General features: G+C 54.8%; 1 protein-coding gene across 9 annotated transcripts; it reads left to right on the forward strand.

Moving 5' to 3' along the window:
• Window positions 1-6: 6 nt before the first annotated feature.
• On the forward strand, window positions 7-16,991 carry Carmil3 (capping protein regulator and myosin 1 linker 3). 9 transcript variants are annotated; one of them, XM_010637733.3, is made up of 41 exons: window positions 23-81; window positions 634-954; window positions 1,506-1,600; window positions 1,832-1,882; window positions 1,979-2,038; window positions 2,121-2,236; window positions 2,423-2,520; window positions 2,769-2,839; window positions 2,937-3,010; window positions 3,240-3,315; window positions 3,394-3,482; window positions 3,993-4,087; window positions 4,310-4,396; window positions 4,607-4,716; window positions 4,859-4,936; window positions 5,746-5,822; window positions 5,902-6,006; window positions 6,094-6,163; window positions 6,603-6,684; window positions 6,782-6,878; window positions 6,997-7,051; window positions 7,130-7,302; window positions 7,516-7,584; window positions 8,043-8,136; window positions 8,230-8,328; window positions 8,692-8,820; window positions 8,952-9,065; window positions 9,505-9,680; window positions 10,452-10,539; window positions 10,631-10,768; window positions 11,037-11,100; window positions 11,244-11,452; window positions 11,983-12,086; window positions 12,748-13,063; window positions 13,400-13,528; window positions 14,118-14,184; window positions 14,294-14,383; window positions 15,855-15,970; window positions 16,048-16,228; window positions 16,389-16,508; window positions 16,587-16,991. In XM_010637733.3, the coding sequence occupies exons 2-41, from the start codon at window positions 870-872 to the stop codon at window positions 16,643-16,645; spliced, it is 4,206 nt and encodes a 1,401-aa protein (XP_010636035.1). In that variant the 5' UTR covers window positions 23-81; window positions 634-869; the 3' UTR covers window positions 16,646-16,991. The 9 variants fall into 9 exon arrangements, with proteins under 9 accessions (XP_033620981.1, XP_010636034.1, XP_010636035.1 ...); XM_010637734.3 differs by having other exon boundaries at window positions 24-81; window positions 16,633-16,991; XM_010637735.3 differs by having other exon boundaries at window positions 24-81; window positions 16,636-16,991.
• The last annotated feature ends 1,774 nt before the right edge of the window (window positions 16,992-18,765 follow it).

Below are 18,765 nucleotides of genomic sequence, written 5' to 3' on the forward strand. Positions count from 1 at the left end.
GCGGCGGCGGCGGCTCCTCTGCAGAAGCAGCAGCGGCCACCATGGCCAAGGCCAGCGTGGAGCTCACCCGAGAGCTGCAAGGTACGAGGTCGCCTCGGTCCCCGGGACGCCCCGTCCGGGAACATCCCAGACCCAGCGTTTTCCTGCCCGCGGTACACCCCAGCCCGGCGCCTGAGCCCCCTAGTGCGTCCTCAGTCCAAGGCAGTCCCTACCCCTTCGTCCCAGCGCGGGCATCGGTGTCCCCGGAGCATCCTCCTCTGCTCGCCTCACCCTATCAGGACCTTCTCGTCCTGGCACCGCCCGTCCCGCTCTTCGGTGACAGGTGCAGTTCTTCTGCGCTGCCCGGGGCCGGCTCTCAGTGTTCTTGACCCACCCCTGGGCAAGGCGTCCAGTCTCCCCTCCAGAGAGTCCCCGCTTCCCCATCCCCGCCGGGCGGGGCCAGGGGCTGGGAGCCGCGGAGGTCCTGACCGCTGTTGGTCTCAATACCCTCCCTCCTCTCTGCCCCGCCCCGGAACTGGCCCTGGAGATGCTCCTAGGAGCTCCACGGAGCCCTAACCAGAGGAGGCAGAGGAGGGAGTCAGGGAAAGAGGCCCGGGGTTAGAACACAAGGTCTCTGCGTCTCACCCTCTGCAGTCGCAGTCTGCCCGCTTCTCAACACCCACCACCCACACCTCAAGGCCTATCCTGATTGCTGAGCTCTCAGACTCAGCCCAAACCAAGGCCGGCCCCAACACTGCCACAGCCCTGACCCCCAGAGGCAGGAGCAGAGGCTAGCCCACGCAGAGAGCAGGACGCTCAAGGATACTCCGAGCCATGCTGCCCTGTGGCGATTCCCCACACCTACACATGCACAGGAGCACAATCGTGAGATGTGTGTACTCATCTTTCAGAAACTTGCACCTCCACAGCACAGATCCATTCTGTGGCTGTCTGGCCAGTTCTTCGAGCAGATGGGTATGGGGCTTATTTACCCACTAAAATCCTTCCCCTCACCCCCCAGTTTGGCACTGTGCCCCTTTCACAGCTGCAAGCCAACATATTCATTCACACTTCTCTGTCCCTCCCAGTGCCACGCTCAGGCTCCTGGCATCAGAAGTATGCAGACACCCATAGTAAAGGCAGCCTCACATCCAGACCACATAGATACCGTCAAGGGACACCCCCACATCCCCACACACTGACTCACTGTGTATGTGTTGATACTGCTGTAGTACATGGGTTAGAAACATCCTCACACCCGCAGAAGTGTAAGACACACCCTCCCACAAACATTATCACTCAGCAACTGTCCCCTGACTTCGGGACACCAGGAACCAGAGTTTTCAACATACAAGACTCCCTTTCTAGCAGGAAAAGTTACTCAAAAAGGAAATCTCTGTCCTGTACTTTGTCCCTGTTTCTCTCCCCTCTCATTTGCCCTTGCCTCTGCCTCTATCTGAGGAACCTTGGGAGGTGGGAATGGCCAGGATAAGGGGATCTCTGAGCACAACCCCACCCACCTGCAGATAGTATCCGAAGGTGCCTCAGCCAAGGCGCTGTGCTCCAACAACATCGTGTGAAGCTAGAGACAAAGCCCAAGAAGTTTGAGGACAGAGTGCTGGTGAGGGCATTGGTCTTGGGGGAGGAAGGAGGTGGGCAGAAGAGACAGAGGTGGGAAGGGGTGAGGAGACAGAGCCTGGGGCAGGGGGAGGGCCTGGACTGGGTTACATTTGGGAGCCTCAGGTAGAGCAGGAGAGAGGCCATGCCTAGAGCAGAGCTGAGCAGTCTAAAGGAGGGCAGGGGCACCAGGGCCCAGGAGTCTGCCATGAACCACCCATATTCTTCTCTGCAGGCCCTGACCTCCTGGCGCCTCCACCTCTTCCCCCTTAAGGTCCCTGCCAAGGTGAGTTGGGCAAAGGATTGGGAGACACCTAGCGTGCTCCCTTCCATGCCTGGCAACCAGGCCCTTACCAAGAGCTGGGCATCCCTGTCCCTTCAGGTTGAGAGCTCCTTCAATGTCCTGGAGATTCGCGCCTTTAACACTCTCAGTCAGAACCAGGTAGGCTCCAGGACTCAGCCTGCTATTGGGCCACCTGGAGAAGGGAGTCAGAATCTGAGGCTGTCCACTCCCTGTCCCCCAGATTCTGGTAGAGACTGAGCGAGGCATGGTGAGCATGCGGCTGCTATCAGCTGAGAGCGTGGACCAGGTGACACGACATGTGAGCTCTGCCCTCTCCAAGGTCTGCCCCGGCCCTGGGTGAGTGGCAAACAAGGGTCCTTCAAGGGATTAAACAAGGAAACTTCTCTTCCCCAGGCCCTATGCTTCTGGGACACAACAGTGCACATGTCTCCCCTCCTTTTCTTGGGGACCGAAAAGCTATAATTTGGGGAAAATTGAGACCCTCTTTCCACCGCTCTCTGGGATGATTTATTCATCTTCTAGGTGTTTGATCCGGCGTGGAAATGCAGATACCCCAGAGGGACCCCGAGACACATCCCCCAACTCTGAGACTTCCACATCTACCACTCACAGTGTGTGTGGTGAGCAGGGGCAGACAGCACTGTGGGACCAACCGAGGCCATCTTGTTCAATGTCCAGAGCATTCAGTTTTGCTGGAGAGGTCTTTGCCTACCATAAGGACATCCCAGCTCCTGGACCTCAAGAGGTTCATGGAGTAGCAGGACTCTAGGACACTAGCACCTTCAGTGACCTTGGCTGTTCCTTGAACCTCAAGCCTCCTCCCTATCTCCTGACCATTCATGAAGCCAGCCCATCTCTCACCCCACAGGTGGCTTCTCTGAGACCTATGCTGCCCTATGCGACTACAATGGGCTGCACTGCCGTGAGGAAGTGCAATGGGTGCGTGGGGCCGGGACCCAGCAGGGAGCAGGTGGGACCCAGAGGGAGGAGGCAGAGGAGGGGTGGGGAGGGTGTGAGCCAGTTCCACCTCTCCAAGGATGTGGACACCATCTACCATGCCGAGGATAACCGCGAGTTCAATCTTTTGGATTTCAGCCACCTTGAGAGCCGGTAAGCAGATGGAGCAGAGACTCAACAATCCCCCCACACACATTCACTCTGACCCTACCCAGGATCTGATTCCAATCCTACCCACAGCCCCTGTCTATCTCCCCAACTCTCTCTATCCCCACTGCCATCTCCCATCTAGGTTTCCCCAACCCAACCCCCCATCCCTGGCCTCTTCTTTCCTATCACAGCCACCTGCTTACCACTTTCCATCCCTTCAATGTCCCCACAGAGACTTGGCCCTAATGGTGGCAGCCCTGGCATACAACCAGTGGTTCACCAAACTCTACTGCAAAGACCTGCGGCTGGTAGGAATTAGGAAGGGCTGGGGTAGGGGAGAGTAGGGTCCTCCTTGGCTCCTAATCTCAGGACCCTTCTGTCCTCAGGGCTCAGAAGTGCTAGAACAGGTGCTACATACCCTGAGCAAGTCGGGCAGCCTTGAAGAGCTGGTGCTGGACAATGCCGGGCTTAAGACGTGAGGCCAGCCTCCTCTGTGTCCAGTGATGCCCCCATCATGTAGTCTTAGGATCCCCAAACCTCAGAGCATGATATGGGTCCCTGAACTATTTCCTCCAGCTCCTATCTTTAGAAAGTAGTCTGAGGCCCAAAGCAGGCACAAAGCAAACCAACAGTCAATCTGGGACTCAGACCTCAGCCTCCTGATACCCTAGATGCTTGCATGGCTTTCTCCAATATACTCCACACCTGTACCCCTTTCTATCAACTATTTAGCAGGGTGGGCTGCTCCAGTCTTGAAAACGCAAAGCTGGGCTTTGTCTCAGCCCAACTTCCTAAGGTGTGGGATGTCCCAAGTACTCCAGAGAGGTGACAGGGTCCCTGGCAGACCCCAAGCTGGCTCTTGTGGGGCATCCTCTGCTCTAACCATTGCAACCCCAGCCAGGCAGGCAGGTAGAGGAGGAGGGGAATCCAGGGACTGGGACCTGGGGCTCAGCTTAGGACAAATCCTTCCTCCCCTTCCCTGAAGGGACTTTGTCCAGAAGCTGGCCGGGGTGTTTGGGGAGAACGGGAGCTGTGTGCTGCATGCCCTCACTCTGTCCCACAACCCCATCGAGGACAAGGGTGAGCCCCAGCCCTGAACCTTATTCCTTCCACAATGCAGACCCTGTCCTAGCCCAGAGCCCAGCCCAGGTCTGAACAGGGGCTCTGCAGCCTGATGGCAGCCCCTGACCCCACACCTGACCCTTGACCCCAGGCCTGCACCCCACTTGAGCCCCATCTGACTCTGCCACCTGCGCCTACTGCCCAGCCTCTCACTGGGCCAATTCTTTCTCCACTCCCTAGGTTTCCTCAGTTTGAGCCAGCAGCTCCTCTGCTTCCCCACTGGCCTCACCAAGCTGTGCCTGGCCAAGACTGCCATTTCCCCACGAGGTACTCACACCAGGACCCCGACCACTGACCTCAGCCTTCCCCCAGTGCCTCCTGTGATGTTGAACCCCACACGTGTACCCACACACTCACACACCACCTCAGGGATCGATGGAGGAAAAGGAATCAAATTTTGGGAGAGGGGAAGAGTTCTATACAGAGGGGAAAAGGTGGGGATGGGGGCCAACCCAGCCCAGTGCCCGCTGTGCTCAGGGCTCCAGGCGCTGGGCCAGACCTTCGGGGCCAACCCAGCCTTTGCCAGCTCCCTTCGATACCTGGACCTGAGCAAGAACCCTGGGCTGCTCGCCACAGATGAGGCCAACGTGAGTGCATGGAATGTTGCCTCAACTCCCTACAGAGGCACACTCAGGCTTTAGGACCTGAGAGTCTTCTGCTCTGTGGCCCCTGGGTTGGAGAGACTCTTCTACCCCTTCTCCCGCAGTCTCTCTGTCTTCTATTTCCCAGGCCCTCTACAGTTTCCTGGCCCAGCCCAACGCCCTGGTACACCTGGACCTGTCAGGGACTGACTGCACTGTCGACTTGGTGAGGAATTGGTGATTCAGGGAGTCAGGCAGAAGAGAACTGGGGAGGCCAGGATGATGTCTGTCTCATCCCTTCTGCCCTGAGTATGAGGGTAGGCAGAGCAGCTGGGATGCCTTCAGTTTCAGCTGTAGTTCATACCTGTGTGCATTTATCCAGGTCTCGAGGCTGTGCCAAAAGCCACTCCTCTCTCCATTCCTCACTGTGCACACTGGCTTAGTGCTGCTCCACTAGTGAGGAAGGATGAGTCCCCTAACTTGCAAACACACCCTGGGACAGTAGTGTCCCTGCTTTGCACACCTACTGCCTGTGAGTCTTTCTATACCCATGGCAGCCAGGCAGGGAATAGACCCACTTTCCATGGAGAATAAAGCAGCCATTGAGGTCAAGTGTGGCAGTGCATGCCTATAATCCCAGCACTCTTGGAGGCTAAGGCCCAAGGATTCCAAGTTTGAGCCTGGATAATGCAACTTATTGAGACCCTGTCTCAAAAAATAATAATAATAAAAAGGCCTGAGAATATAGCTCAGTGCAAAGACCCTGGGTTCAATCCTCATCACTGCAGAAAAAATGACTTAAGAAGCTTAGAGGGGCTGAGGATTTATCTCAGTGGCACCACACCTGCTTCGCAAGCACAAGGTCATGAGTTGGATCCCTGGAAAAAAAAAAAAAAGAAGAAGAAGAAGCGTGGGGGAAGAGCTCACAGAGAGAGGCAGGATCCAGGACCTTAAAGGGGGAGCAGAGAGAGTCCTTGCCCCACCCCATCCTTGTCTTCCCAGCCCCTCTGAAGTCCACCGTAACTCTCCCCACAGCTTCTGGGTGCCCTGCTCCATGGCTGCTGCTCCCACCTCACCTACCTCAACCTGGCTCGCAACAGCTGTACCCACAGGTTGGGTCAGGAGGGTCAGGGAGGATTGGGGCAAGCTGTGGCCGATCCCCTCCTTTGCTGATCCCAGGGGTCTCCACAGGAAGGGCCGGGAGGCCCCACCGGCCTTTAAGCAGTTCTTCAGCAGCGCCTACACACTGAGCCATGTCAACCTGTCAGCCACGAGGCTGCCCCTGGAGGCCCTCAGGTCGGGTGGGTGCAGGGTTGGGGGCACCCAAGGGAGCCATGGGGTGTGGGGAGGACTGAATGTGGGCCTATGACCTTCCTCCCACAGGGCGCTGCTGCAGGGTCTCTCCCTCAATAGCCACCTCAGCGATCTGCACCTGGACCTCAGCAGTTGTGAGGTGAGGCCTACCTGCCCCTCCCCACCGCCCCAGCACTCATTTTTCCAACCAAAGTCACACCCTGGCTTCATATCACCTCTGCACTTACAGCACTGTGTCTCCTTGCCCTGGCCACACACCTCTGCTTTGTCTCTCAGACTTCAGTCTGAGACTCTCCTCCCAGAAGCTACTCATTTTGCAAATCTGTTACTCTGCCCGCAAAGCTTTGGGTGGGAGATACCAAACTTTCCCAGCAGAGGGCAGGAGCAGACTGTCTTAGTGGCAGCCTTTTTGGACGAGGGAAGGAAAAAGCCATAGGGAAGCATGGGATGTGCAGAAGGGATCTCCCTGATTTTACGCACAAGACCTGGTATGACCATGAGTCTGGAGAAGACCACTCTGGTCTCTAAGGATTACCCACCCCAAATTCTATCTTCCCTGCCTTACCCCATTTCTGTAGCTCCGCTCAGCAGGAGCCCAGGCCTTGCAGGAGCAGCTGGGATCTGTTACCTGTGTGGGCAGCCTTGATCTGTCAGACAATGGTGAGCAGGGGTGCCTCCTTGAGCAGGAGAAGAAAACCTGGGGAGATGCTGGTAAGCCTCAGGCTTCAAGGCCAGGCATCTCCCATCCACTGACCAGGGTTTGACTCAGACCTGCTGACACTGGTGCCTGCGCTTGGCAAGAACAAGTCCCTCAAGCACCTGTTCCTCGGCAAGAACTTCAATGTCAAGGCCAAGTGAGACCCCACCACCACACCCACAAGACCCTGTCTGTCAGCCATCTGTCCTAGGCTCACTGCATTACCTCTGGCCACCTTCTCCTCCAATAGCATGACTCCAGCTCCCTCCCCACAGGACCCTGGAGGAGATCCTACACAAACTGGTGCAGCTGATCCAGGAAGAGGACTGTGTGAGTAACCGGCCCTAGGAGGGGACCTGCAGTAGCAGGGGCTGCAGGGACTGGACCCAACCCCCACTTGCCACTCAGTCCCTACAGTCACTGTCGGTGGCAGACTCCCGGCTGAAGCTTCGAACCAGCATCCTCATCAATGCCCTCGGCAGCAATACCTGCCTGGCCAAGGTGGATTTGAGCGGCAATGGGATGGAGGACATCGGGGCTAAGATGCTGTCTAAAGCCTTGCAGATAAACTCCTCCCTCAGGTGATGCCAACACCTGGACCCTCAGACCCCGAGTCCCAAGACTTCCCTGCTGGGCTCCATGCCCTGTACCCCAGCCTTTGGAAGACAGCCAGTCCCAGAACTGGCTCTGAGTCAGCCTCAGTAGGGAGGAGGGCCCCAGACAGAGTTGCATCCGTGGCCCGTGCTGGGGACCCAGAGAGAGGGGTGACAAACTGGAGCTCACCCTCTCCCTAGGACTATCCTATGGGATCGGAACAATACATCTGCTCTGGGCTTCCTGGACATCGCAAGGGCCCTGGAGAGGTGAGTAGACCAAGGCCCTGCCCTGATTCAAACCCCAACCACCACGTGCCAGGACCAGGTGTGAGCTATTCTAGCCACACCCCAATCTCCTTGACCTAATCACCTAGAAATATGAGGAAGGGCCAAGGTATGGGGGTGGCGCATGCACGCCCGTAACCCCAGCACTCCGGAAGCTGAGGGAGGGTGATCATCAGTTCAAGACTGGCCTGGACTACACAGCAAGACCCTGTCTCAAAAAAATAAAAGAAAGAAAGAAAAGTATTCCAGGGATGTAGCTCAGTGACTCTGTGCCTTCCTGGCAAGTGCAAGGTCCTGACTTTTGCTACCCACCCAGGAAAAAAAAAAAGTGAGGCAGGGCCATAGAAGAGGGAATGATGAGCAAGGGGTGGGTTTTAGGGAGCCAGGGCCCCCCGTTCTTAGATATTTCCCCATCCAGCTGTTACTGTCGTGTCCCACAGCAACCACACACTACGCTTCATGTCCTTCCCTGTGAGCGACATCTCCCAAGCCTACCGAAGTGCTCCTGAGCGCACTGAGGACGTCTGGCAGAAGGTGCAGGGTGCTGTGTTGAGTAGGGTGGGACTGCAAGAGGTAGAGGGCAGCCCAAATCCCCAACCCTGACCCTACCCACTCCATCGTCTCCAGATCCAGTGGTGCCTGGTGAGGAACAATCACTCCCAAACCTGCCCCCAGGAACAGGCATTCAGGCTGCAGCAGGGCCTGGTGACCAGCAGCGCCGAGCAAGTAAACATTTCCCTCCAGGACACAAGGGGCATGAATGAGGCTCACAGGGCACAGAAGCGATGTGGTGGAGCACACAGGGTGGGGGCATGAAGAGGTATCACATGGCCCCTATAACTGGACTGAGCAAGTGGGGAAGCAAAACAAGAAATTCGGAATATGGGCCCTCTACAAATGTAGAAAATCGTACGTAGTTCCCAAGACAAGGGGTGCACAGGACTTGAGGGGTTCAGTGGGCATTCAAGAAGGGCATAGTAGGAGGGACCAAGCCACCCAGAGACATCAGCACCACTACCATCAAGAAGGCACCAGTAGCACCCAGAGGCCCAGCCAGGGACGCCTGACACTCCTGCCCCTGTGCTCCAGATGCTGCAGCGGCTGTGTGGACGAGTGCAGGAGGAGGTACGGGCCCTGAGGCTGTGCCCACTGGAGCCTGTGCAGGATGAACTGCTCTATGCTCGGGACCTCATCAAAGATGCCAAGAACTCTCGGGCGGTGAGCCCTCCCACCATGCTAACCCCAGCGGTCCAGACACTACCCAGTGCCTCTGTCCTCCTAGCCCAGAGCCCCTACGGATCTCTTAAGGCCTGGTTCTAGTCTCTGAATGTTACTCCTTCCTTCCCCAGCTGTTTCCCAGCCTCTACGAGCTGGGCCATGTGTTGGCCAATGATGGGCCTGTGAGGCAGAGGCTGGAGTCAGTGGCCAGTGAGGTATCAAAGGCTGTGGACAAGGAGCTTCAGGCAAGTCCTAGGGGAGGGAGGAAGCGATGTGAGAGGCCAGTGTTCACCAGAGCCCTAAGATAAGAGCTGATGTCAGAGTGGGGAAATCACTGGAGGGCAAGAGTTGAGACCACCCATACAACCTCTTTGCCGAGAGGCCAAAATGATGAGTCTTGGATATTTTTTTCTGATAGCTCTTACCTTGGACCCTGAACTCCTACCTCCCCACTCTGTGTATTGTGATCCTTGAACTGACTCTCCGCTATCTGTATAGTAGGGTATAAGGATCACTGACCAAGAAATGGGGAAGCCTCAGTGTCCAAGGCTGTGACACACCTGTATGATCTCGGGCAGGTCCCTCAGTCTCACTGCAAGGACTGTAATAGGCTAAAGTTTCTTCCCCTGTGACGCAAGCCCTGACCCGGGCCCCTTGGGACTGTGGCCTCCTTTCTCTTACTAGGTGATCCTGGAGTCCATGGTCAGCCTGACACAGGAGTTATGCCCTGTAGCCATGCGTGTGGCTGAGGGGCACAACAAGATGCTGAGTAATGTGGCAGAACGCGTCACCGTGCCTCGGAACTTCATCCGAGGGGCACTGCTGGAACAAGCAGGACAGGACATTCAGAACAAGCTGGAGTGAGAGGCAGAGGATTGGTCCTGGGGAGGGGCTGGATTTGGCCCAGAGCATTTAGGGACTTGGGAACAATCAGCAATAAATAATAAATGGAAAATCTCCATTACAAGGGATAAATCTTTAACTGAGTACAACCTTGCTATTGAGGGTCTGACTAGTCTCTGCCCTAGAGACCTTGGTGCTAAGCTAGGGTTTGGGAGCCGGGGTGGTGCACAAATAGGTGTACACACCCAAACTCACACGGATACGCCAGGAATTGCCTCTGAGAAATAAAACATAACCTCCTCAGTGACCTGGCGAAGAAAAGTGATGCCAGACAGGTGTGTAGGGAACCCCTCTCCTCCTGCCAGTCTGCACTGCACCTAGTGTTCTTTCCTTCCGGGTCAGGGTGCTACCAATTTCCAAAGGAAAGGAAATGAGTATATATACCTGTGAAATAGCCAGGCTCAAGAAGTGCTGGTTTCTTCTACTCTTACATTAGCAACCAGCAAAGTTTGCTCAGCACCCAACTTATCTAGCACCGTTCTGCTGGAGTGTCTGACCTGGAGCCTTCTTCTCTTCCTGCGGTTCCTCTTGGACCATACATTCCTGGGCTGGTGAGGTCAGTGGGTGGGATGAGTCCTGAGTATGGTGGGCATGAGAGCCTCCTACAGCAGCCATGTTCTGTGCGGGCAGCCAGGCCAGCTAGTGCATTCTCAGGCTTCCAGGCAAAGAGGTGCTGAGGTACAGAGGCCAGGCAGGGACTGGCTAAGCAGTCTCACCTGTGCCCACAGTGAGGTGAAACTCTCGGTCGTCACCTACCTGACCAACTCCATAGTGGATGAGATCCTGCAGGAGCTTTACCACTCCCACAAGAGCCTGGTAAGTCTGAACTGAGCCAGGCTCCCTCCTCCTTCAGACGCTGGGAGGTGGGCAGTTTCCCTGAGATCCTGTTCACACTTGTCTTCCCCAGGCCCGGCACCTGACCCAGCTCAGGACACTGTCAGATCCACAAGGAGGGCCAGGCCAAGGGCAGGAGCTATCCTCTCGAGGCCGAGGCCGGAACCATGACCATGAGGAGACCACAGATGATGAACTTGGGACCAACATTGTGAGACTCCCCATACTTCCCTTTCCCTCTTTAATCTGGGTCCGGCCCTTGAACCTAAGGCAGTGGTCCCTCTCCTTACCTCCACTTGTCTGGCCTCCACTCTCCAGCTCACCATGCCTGACTAGCCTCTTCCCTCGTCCCAGTATGTCAGCCACCTGAGGAGAAAGAAATAAGATGGACTCTAAGAAAGGCTGTGTGAGCAATGGGAGGTTTCTGGTGAGGGTCTAGTACTTGAGCCCTAAATTACCCTTTGTCTTTTTTCCTGCAGGACACTATGGCCATCAAAAAGCAGAAACGATGCCGAAAGATCCGCCCAGTATCTGCCTTCATCAGTGAGTCTCTCGCCCTCTGTTCTAATTTCTTCAGGGCTTCCAGGCCTTCCCTGGACCTTTTTTTCCTCTTTCTTTTTTCTCTACCTCTCCATCATCTCTCTCCGTCCCTGCTGCTAGTCCCTCTAACAGTGCTGTGCCAACAGGTGGGAGCCCTCAGGACATGGAAAGCCAACTGGGGAGCCTGGGGATCCCCCCTGGCTGGTTCTCAGGACTCGGGGGCAGCCATCCCACAGCTAGTGGCTCCTGGGAAGGTCTATCTGAGCTGCCCACTCATGGCTATAAACTGAGGCATCAAACACAAGGGAGGCCCCGGCCCCCCAGGACCACCCCTCCAGGACCTGGCCGGCCCAGCGTGAGTCCCAAAGACCTTGCAGGAGGACCAACTTTCCTTAGCAATATCAGAGCAAGGGGTTCTATCTATCTGTAGGACCCAAATAGCAGAGACACTAGCTTTGGGCATTGGGGCAGGAATCTGGACAAGCAGAAAAACAAGTGGGGGATTATCTTGTTTGGAGAGAGCTATACCTCATTACAGATATGAAACCTCTGTCTAGCCTGGTTTGGTGGCACATACTGGTAGTCCCAGCTACTCAGGAAGACAAGGCAAGAGCATAGCTTGAGCCCATGAATTCAGCATCAGCAACTTACACTTACATAGCAAGACCCCATCTTAGAAAGAGAAAAAAAAAAAATTTGGTCTGCCAGGCAGTGACCTTCTTATTTTGGTGAAGGATGAAGCCAACAGCTGCCAAACTTAGGAGATGCCCAGGTGAACTGAAGCCTAAATTTCCATGGGACCCGTTGCAAAGGGGAAGGCCCTGAGTGAATGGGAAGTGGGCCTTTCTGAGCCGGATGAAATATCTCACAAGCCTTTCCTCCCAGCAGGTACCTGTACCTGGGATGCGCCAGGAGAACGGAATGGCCAGCCGCTTAGATGAAGGGCTGGAGGACTTCTTTAGCCGGAGGGTCATGGATGAAAGTTCCAGGTGTGATGCCCACACACACTCCCATTTTCAGCAGGCCCTAAGGCTACAAAAGCACTCCCATCCTCCCAGCTCCTGTGCAAGTCTCTCCAGCAGCAGTGCCCCCGTGCCAGCCTCTCTAAGATGTCCTAACCCTTCCTTGCCCGACTCTTAGCTCTCATAGCCTCTGCATATCCTCAGGGTGACTGAAACAGGAAGGGACCAGTACGAATCACCAGAGTAGGATGGTGGGGCGGGGCGGGGCTAAGAAGCCCTGGGATGGAGGGCCCTTTGTTGGTGTGAGTCCCTGAAGATGGTAGTCTCTGTCACAGAGTATTTTTATTCAAATCAGCCTTTTTTCACTGAGTCTAGATCTCAGCATTGTCAGAATGCCCAGGGTCTGTCAAGGATCTGGACCACTTGGAGGAGTTATGAGAAGGACTTGGGAGACAGGGGTGTCTGAGAGGATAGATTTAACTTTAGAGAAAGAAGCTGCTGGAGGTTGTAACCAGGAAGTTGAAGACACCATCTCCCCTGAGAATGAAGCAGAAGTGGGCACCGTGTAGCAGGAGAGACCAGATGAGAGGGAAGAGGGACGTTTGGGACATCCCCAGGATGGGCCAACACCAGCACTACTCTGGGCTCTATCTGGCACTTGTCACTGACTCACCCCAACTTTGCCCAGCTACCCCAGAACTCTGAGGACGGTGCGGCCAGGTCTCTCAGAGCCACCACTGCCTCCGCTCCAGAAGAAGAGACGCCGAGGACTGTTTCACTTTCGCCGTCCCAGGAGCTTCAAGGGGGACAGGGGGCCAGGGTCCCCCACCACTGGACTCCTCCTCCCTCCTCCCCCACCCCCACCCCCGACTCAAGAGAGCCCTCCCAGCCCAGACCCCCCAAGCCTCGGCAATAACTCTTCTCCTTGCTGGAGCCCAGAGGAGGAGAGCAGCCTCCTGCCTGGATTTGGTGGGGGCCGGGGGCCTTCCTTCCGCAGGAAGATGGTAAGTGAGACAGGAAATACTATGTCCTCCCCTTCTCCTGTCCTAGATGTAGCCCATTCCCTAACCCCACCCTAACCAAATGGGAGAATGCTAGGACTCAGAGTTCTGGAAAATGCTGGTCACTGGCTCCTCTCACCTTGAGAGTGCACTAGGACCTGGTGATCTGGAGCATGCTAGGAGGGCCGTGTGCAAAGTGAGTCCTTTCAGTGTGTGGGCAGGACTTCTTCCCTAAGGCTGGCAGCTTGGTGGGACAGAAGATCCCCCCACGGCTCCCCTGCTGCCTGTGGAGCCCCTTCTCCATCAAGGACTGCTTATAAACAGAAGACCTCATTCCAGGGCACCGAGGGGTCAGAGGCAGAGGAAGGGGTCACAGCCCCTGGGACAGCACAGCAGCCAACGGTACATGGTGTTGCTCTGCCTGGGTTAGGAAGAGCCAAGGGTTGGAGCTTCGATGGGAAACGAGAGGTGAGGGGAGTGTGGGGCAGCAAACTGAGGGTCGTGTGGGTCTTTCCTGCTTCCTTATTCCTGGTGGCTCAGTGGAAAAGGCGTTAGAAGGCCTTAGAAGGTGTTGGCTGCATTCCAGCTCATGCCACACACTTGTCAGGGAGTCCAGGAGGAGGTTCTTAAAAATATTTACCTCCAGAGCTCTATTCCTCAGCCTTGAGAACTTCGTTGCAACCTTTATTATGGATTTTTACCTTATCCATGCACCATTTGAATTATTATTTACCTAATTTTTTTTAACTTAAATCAACTCACCTTTTTTAACCTAGTCTGAACCTAAGCATTATCATCTTTAAAATCCCAGGCTTTTTGTACATCATTTTTTTCCTACTGCACATAACATAAACATATAATTATTACGATAGCAGTACCTTCATTTGTGTAAACCATTTCTTTTGCCCCTAGGGTGGTATGAGTACCACTCCTTGGGAAATATAGTCCACACATCTAGGAACTAGTGACATGAGAGTGACGTGAGATTGTAAAGCAGAAGCCTTTTGTCAGCTGCAGTCCCCCTCCCTCCAGGGGGATGACTCAGCTCTGCTTGCAGGGGACAGGTCCTGACCTGGAGGACAGCACCCAGGCTTGGCAGAAACGGCGATCTTCAGACGACGCAGGTGAGCCTCACACCCTCGCTGCCTTCCTTTTAACTTCTCTCAGAGACCCCTCCTAATTTTCCTTTTCCCTTTCCCCCTTCCACTTCTACATCCCTCTCTCAACTCTTAGGTCCTGGGGCCTGGAAGCCCCCACCACCACCCCAAAGCAGCAAGCCCGGCTTCAGTGCCATGCGCCGAGCAGAGGCCACGTGGCACATAGGTATGGAGTGGCCCTTCTTGGCAGCAATGCTGAAGGCCCAGGGTGTATCCAAACAAACAGAAACCATGCCCTCCACTCGGCAAGATCAAGGTGGGGCAGTGCGAAGTCAATACAGTAAAAACATTTAAGGATATTTATAAAGCTACACCCAAAAGGATGAACAACCCAATCTGAAGAAAGATTCTACAGAATTAGAGTTGCTTCACAGGTTTACCAAACAGGACAGATGCCTGGAGGGTGGGTCCACTGACTTTTCTAGGGCAGGTGGCACCCTTGGTCACTTCGGTGCCCTCTATAGCTAAAACCTCATTTCATATCTTAGCTGGGAATAGGGTAGGCAAGTCAGACTGCCAACCAGTGCCAGTGAAGTAGGCCTACTTCAGACACTCCAGCCTCCAGAAATACCTTACAACCTGTCTTCAGGTTACTCAGAAAGGTGGCCCCCCAAAAGGGCAATGCTCTGCCTAGGCATTAGTCCCATCAGCCACCCATGACCTTAAATGGGTCACTTCCTATTTGGCTTCATGACTGGAGGGATAAAAGGGATGATTACTCCAGGTATGATGTTTCCTTCCTGTTGAATTCAGGGACCTCCTTCTTAAGGACCTACTGAAGAAAAGCTGGTCAGCTGGGTCTCAATTTAAATTCCAATGGCCTGGAACATGGACCCTGACGATACTGACATGAACAAAATCTCCCTGTACACACAGACACTCCGTCACATTCCTAGGCCAAGATAAAGGACTAGAATCTCAAAGATAAACACGCTGGCCTGGCTTTGGCCGCCCGTTCCTCACTGTCCTGTCCTACCCCATTCTACCCATGCCCCACTCAGCACTATAATGTGGAACTAGGCTAGCCTGAAGCTTGCCAGGGCCTGTGCACTTGTACTATCCTCCAAGCCAACCAGTCTGTGCTAATGCTCTGTCCCTCACACCGGCTAGGTAAAGCATCCAAAGAAGGGGCACACCCTTCACTTAGGGAGCCACAAGAGTCATGCACACTTCACAGAGACCCTCACAGACACCCCTTTCTGGTATTCTACCTCCAGTTCATGTTATTAAGGCCATGGGGGGGGTACCAGGGCATCTCTCCTCCGGCTCTCACCATCTAATCAGACTGGCAGACTGTTCTGGGAATGCCAGGTTGCAGCCTTGTCGGAGCCCTGGGCGCTGCAGCCCTGGATGGGCAGCCGTGCCTGTGTTGCCCAGGAGGTCCCTCATCCTGGCTCTGCCCCAAAGGAAAGGGTTTGGACTGTGCTCTGCAAAAGAGCCCTCTCCAGAGGTGATAGCCTCAGGGGCTCAGGAAATGTGGGAGTAGAAGGGAAGTTGAAGGCAGAAGTGTTGGAGCAAATAGACCTAGAGGAGAAAGGGCCCGGCCAGTGGGGACATTGTAGAAGGAGAAGACAGAGGAGGGTCCTGCCAGAATGCCTTTTCTGTGGCTTCTCCTGTGCCTGCCTCCCATCCCCCAGCTGAGGAGAGTGCCCCCAGCCACAGCTGCCAGAGCCCCAGCCCAGCCTCCCAAGATGGAGAGGAAGAAGAGGGGGCCTACTTCCCGGAGAGGACAGTTCCAGCTAGGAATGCCAAGGTGAGGACCATCAGGGTGAATGGGGAAGATGCTTTGATAGGACAAAGTCTAATCCAGCATCTTCCGTCCTCTGCCAGCTGCAGGACCCCCCTTTAGCTCCACGGCCCCCCAAGCCAGTGGCTGTGCCCAGGGGCCACCGACCCCCCCAGGTGCCAGGGGGCAGGGAGGACATTGAGACTGGGGTTACAGCCGCTGGAGTCAACAAGCCCCGGATGAGGCTGGGCTCACAGCAAGACCAAGAGGAGCCTGAAGTCCAAGGTCTGACATCCTGACTGAGGGGGGCGGGGGGGCTCGGGCAACCTCTGTGATTTTGCTACCCACACCAGGTCACCTTTCAAGGGGTGTGATAAGTGACAACCAGGATTCACAGGCTGAATGAGCACCCCAGCTTGTGAGCTTCCTGTGGCTGTCATTTCAGGGCCCCCTGACCCAGGCCGCCGGACGGCGCCCCTGAAGCCCAAGAGGACACGGCGGGCACAGTCCTGTGACAAACTGGAGCCTGACAGAAGGCGGCCCCCTGACCCTGCAGGTGCTAGTGGTAAGACGGCGGGTCCCCTTACCGCCAGTCTGTCCGTCTGCCCAATACTGCACCTCTTTAAGCCCCAACGTGGGGTAGTTTCTCTCCCTGCCCAGGAAACAGGGTTCCCTGGATTTGTCCCCAGCAGAAATCGGTGAACCAGGAACAGACTGACGGCCAGCCGCTACATCACTTTCCCCAGCCTTCCTCTCAACATGTGCCTCACAAGGACTCAGACCGCCACCCACTCCTGCTCCCCCAGACCTCCCGCCAGCCCCTGTCCTACAGAGACAGGATGTAGGGCCAGGCACTAGGGAGCAGGAGGCGGGGGATCAGAAGGAAGGAAACAAACTGGAGAGAGGGAGGCTCTCACTGCCTGCCTCCATGCCTTGCTCTGCAGAGAGCTTTGGGTGGACCTGTCTCCTCCCCTGGGAGGGTAGATCTCTGTCCCTCTATCCCCGGGGCCTTCTCCCCACTTGTATAGAATAAAAAAAGAAAAAAACATTGTCTGCATCAAGTCTCTGCTGTCTTCCCCATTCATGTGCCCCACCTCCCACCATCTGCTCCTTTCCCAAGCCCCCAGGGCTTGGCCACAGTGAGGAAAAGCAAGAAACACCCCACCAGGATGGTTTTGGGGCTCTGAGAAGAGAGGGAGAAAACAGAGAGCTGCTGACAGAAAAGGACTGACAAGTCCCCAAGCTAGGGTGAGTGTTATGTGCAGGGTCAGGACTGCAGAAGGGACACAAATGACAGAAACCAACAGTGTGTGTGTCCAGCTTGGAGGTGTGATGGGATGGAAGATCCCAGTATACCACAGGGGGTTGGGGAGTAGTGTGAGTGTACATGAGTTCACACACGGGCTTCCTGCGGCTATTATGGGTTGTGTCAGCCTGTAAGGTGTAGCTCAGTGTTCAATCCCAGCCTGTAGGGTGTAGCTCACTGGGTTCAATCTCCAGTACCAGAAAAAAATAGTTTAAAAAATCTCAATAGGAAAATAGCTTATAGGTGAACAGAAGTCTTTATGAAATGAGAAGATCAAAAATTAAACTAATCATTCCCTTTGATATCATAGCATAGTAATAGTAACCTTGGCATTCAAGATCACCAGATGTCTTCCCTGGTGCCTTCCTAACTCATCCAAATTGAATCTTTTTTTAATGGGCCCCACTGCATCCTGTATAGGTCCATAATTTTGCATTATAATCGCATTTCACATTGGCCTGTCATCTGCGTCCGTGTGTCTCTGTTCCATACACTTCTGCCTCCCCCAGGGGCGAGGGGCTATGTCTTAATCCTCTGGTTAGCAGAGTGCCCAGTGCCTGATGCAGTGCCTGGCACCCACAACATGGCTAATAAATGGTTGCTTCCTTAAGAAATGAGTAGCTTAAAGGATAGAGAGTGAAGGTGTCCTGGTGAATGCACTTGTGTTCTCACCCTGAGCATCATGTGCTGGAATGTCTTCACGTGGCTTCTGTCTCCCCAGGCAATTGCTCAATTCCCCTGCTCTTGTTAGGAATGACTAATGTCTTGTTTCCTTAAGATCTGCTTGAGGCACTGCCCCTCCCACAAGGATGTAACCATATGGGTTGAATCTTGGGGGCTGGGGTTGTTGGGTACATTGTGGCACTGGAAAGATGCCCTGAGAGTCAGTCCTTCAGCACATGCCCCAAATGTGAGCCTGTATGTCCTAAGCCATCATGTCCATTTCCTGTATCTCTTTATGTAAAGGTAGCTAGGGAACTGAATGTCATTCTCAAAGCTATGAGATTCAGAGCAGTACATGATGGCTTTTAATTAGCACGCGAAGATCCACATTCTGCGGCATTCAGTGTCCGTGTGAGTGAGTTGTATGCCTATGTGTGATAAATACAACCCAGTGTTCTTTTATGTGACTGAAAATATCCTTAACAAGTGTAATACTGTTGAAAGTGTTGTGAAGCTGGGTGTGTTTTCTACTGTGTGGCAGTGGGGCTATAGCTGTGATGGTGTCACGGTGAGTTTACGTACTGGTGCCTGCGCGTGTCAAGATATGTGTGAGCCTGTAAGCCGTGGGTGCGTGTGTCGCCATCGTTTCTCTGTGTGGATGTGTGTGTGTGTGTGCATGAACCACTGCAGTGTGTGTGTCTCTGTGATGCTGGGTGTGGGTGTTGTGTAAAGGGGAAGATGTGTGTCACTGTGTCTGTGGGGGTCCTGCCTCTGAGCCTCCCCCAGCCCGCCCTCCTCCCCCAGTTCTGTGGCTCCCTCCCAGGCAGTGGCCCTGCCCCTCCTCTCTTCTCCC

Source organism: Fukomys damarensis, unplaced genomic scaffold (genome assembly GCF_012274545.1).
Source record: "Fukomys damarensis isolate Sample0158 unplaced genomic scaffold, DMR_v1.0_HiC HiC_scaffold_17, whole genome shotgun sequence".
Taxonomy (NCBI): Eukaryota; Metazoa; Chordata; class Mammalia; order Rodentia; family Bathyergidae; genus Fukomys; species Fukomys damarensis.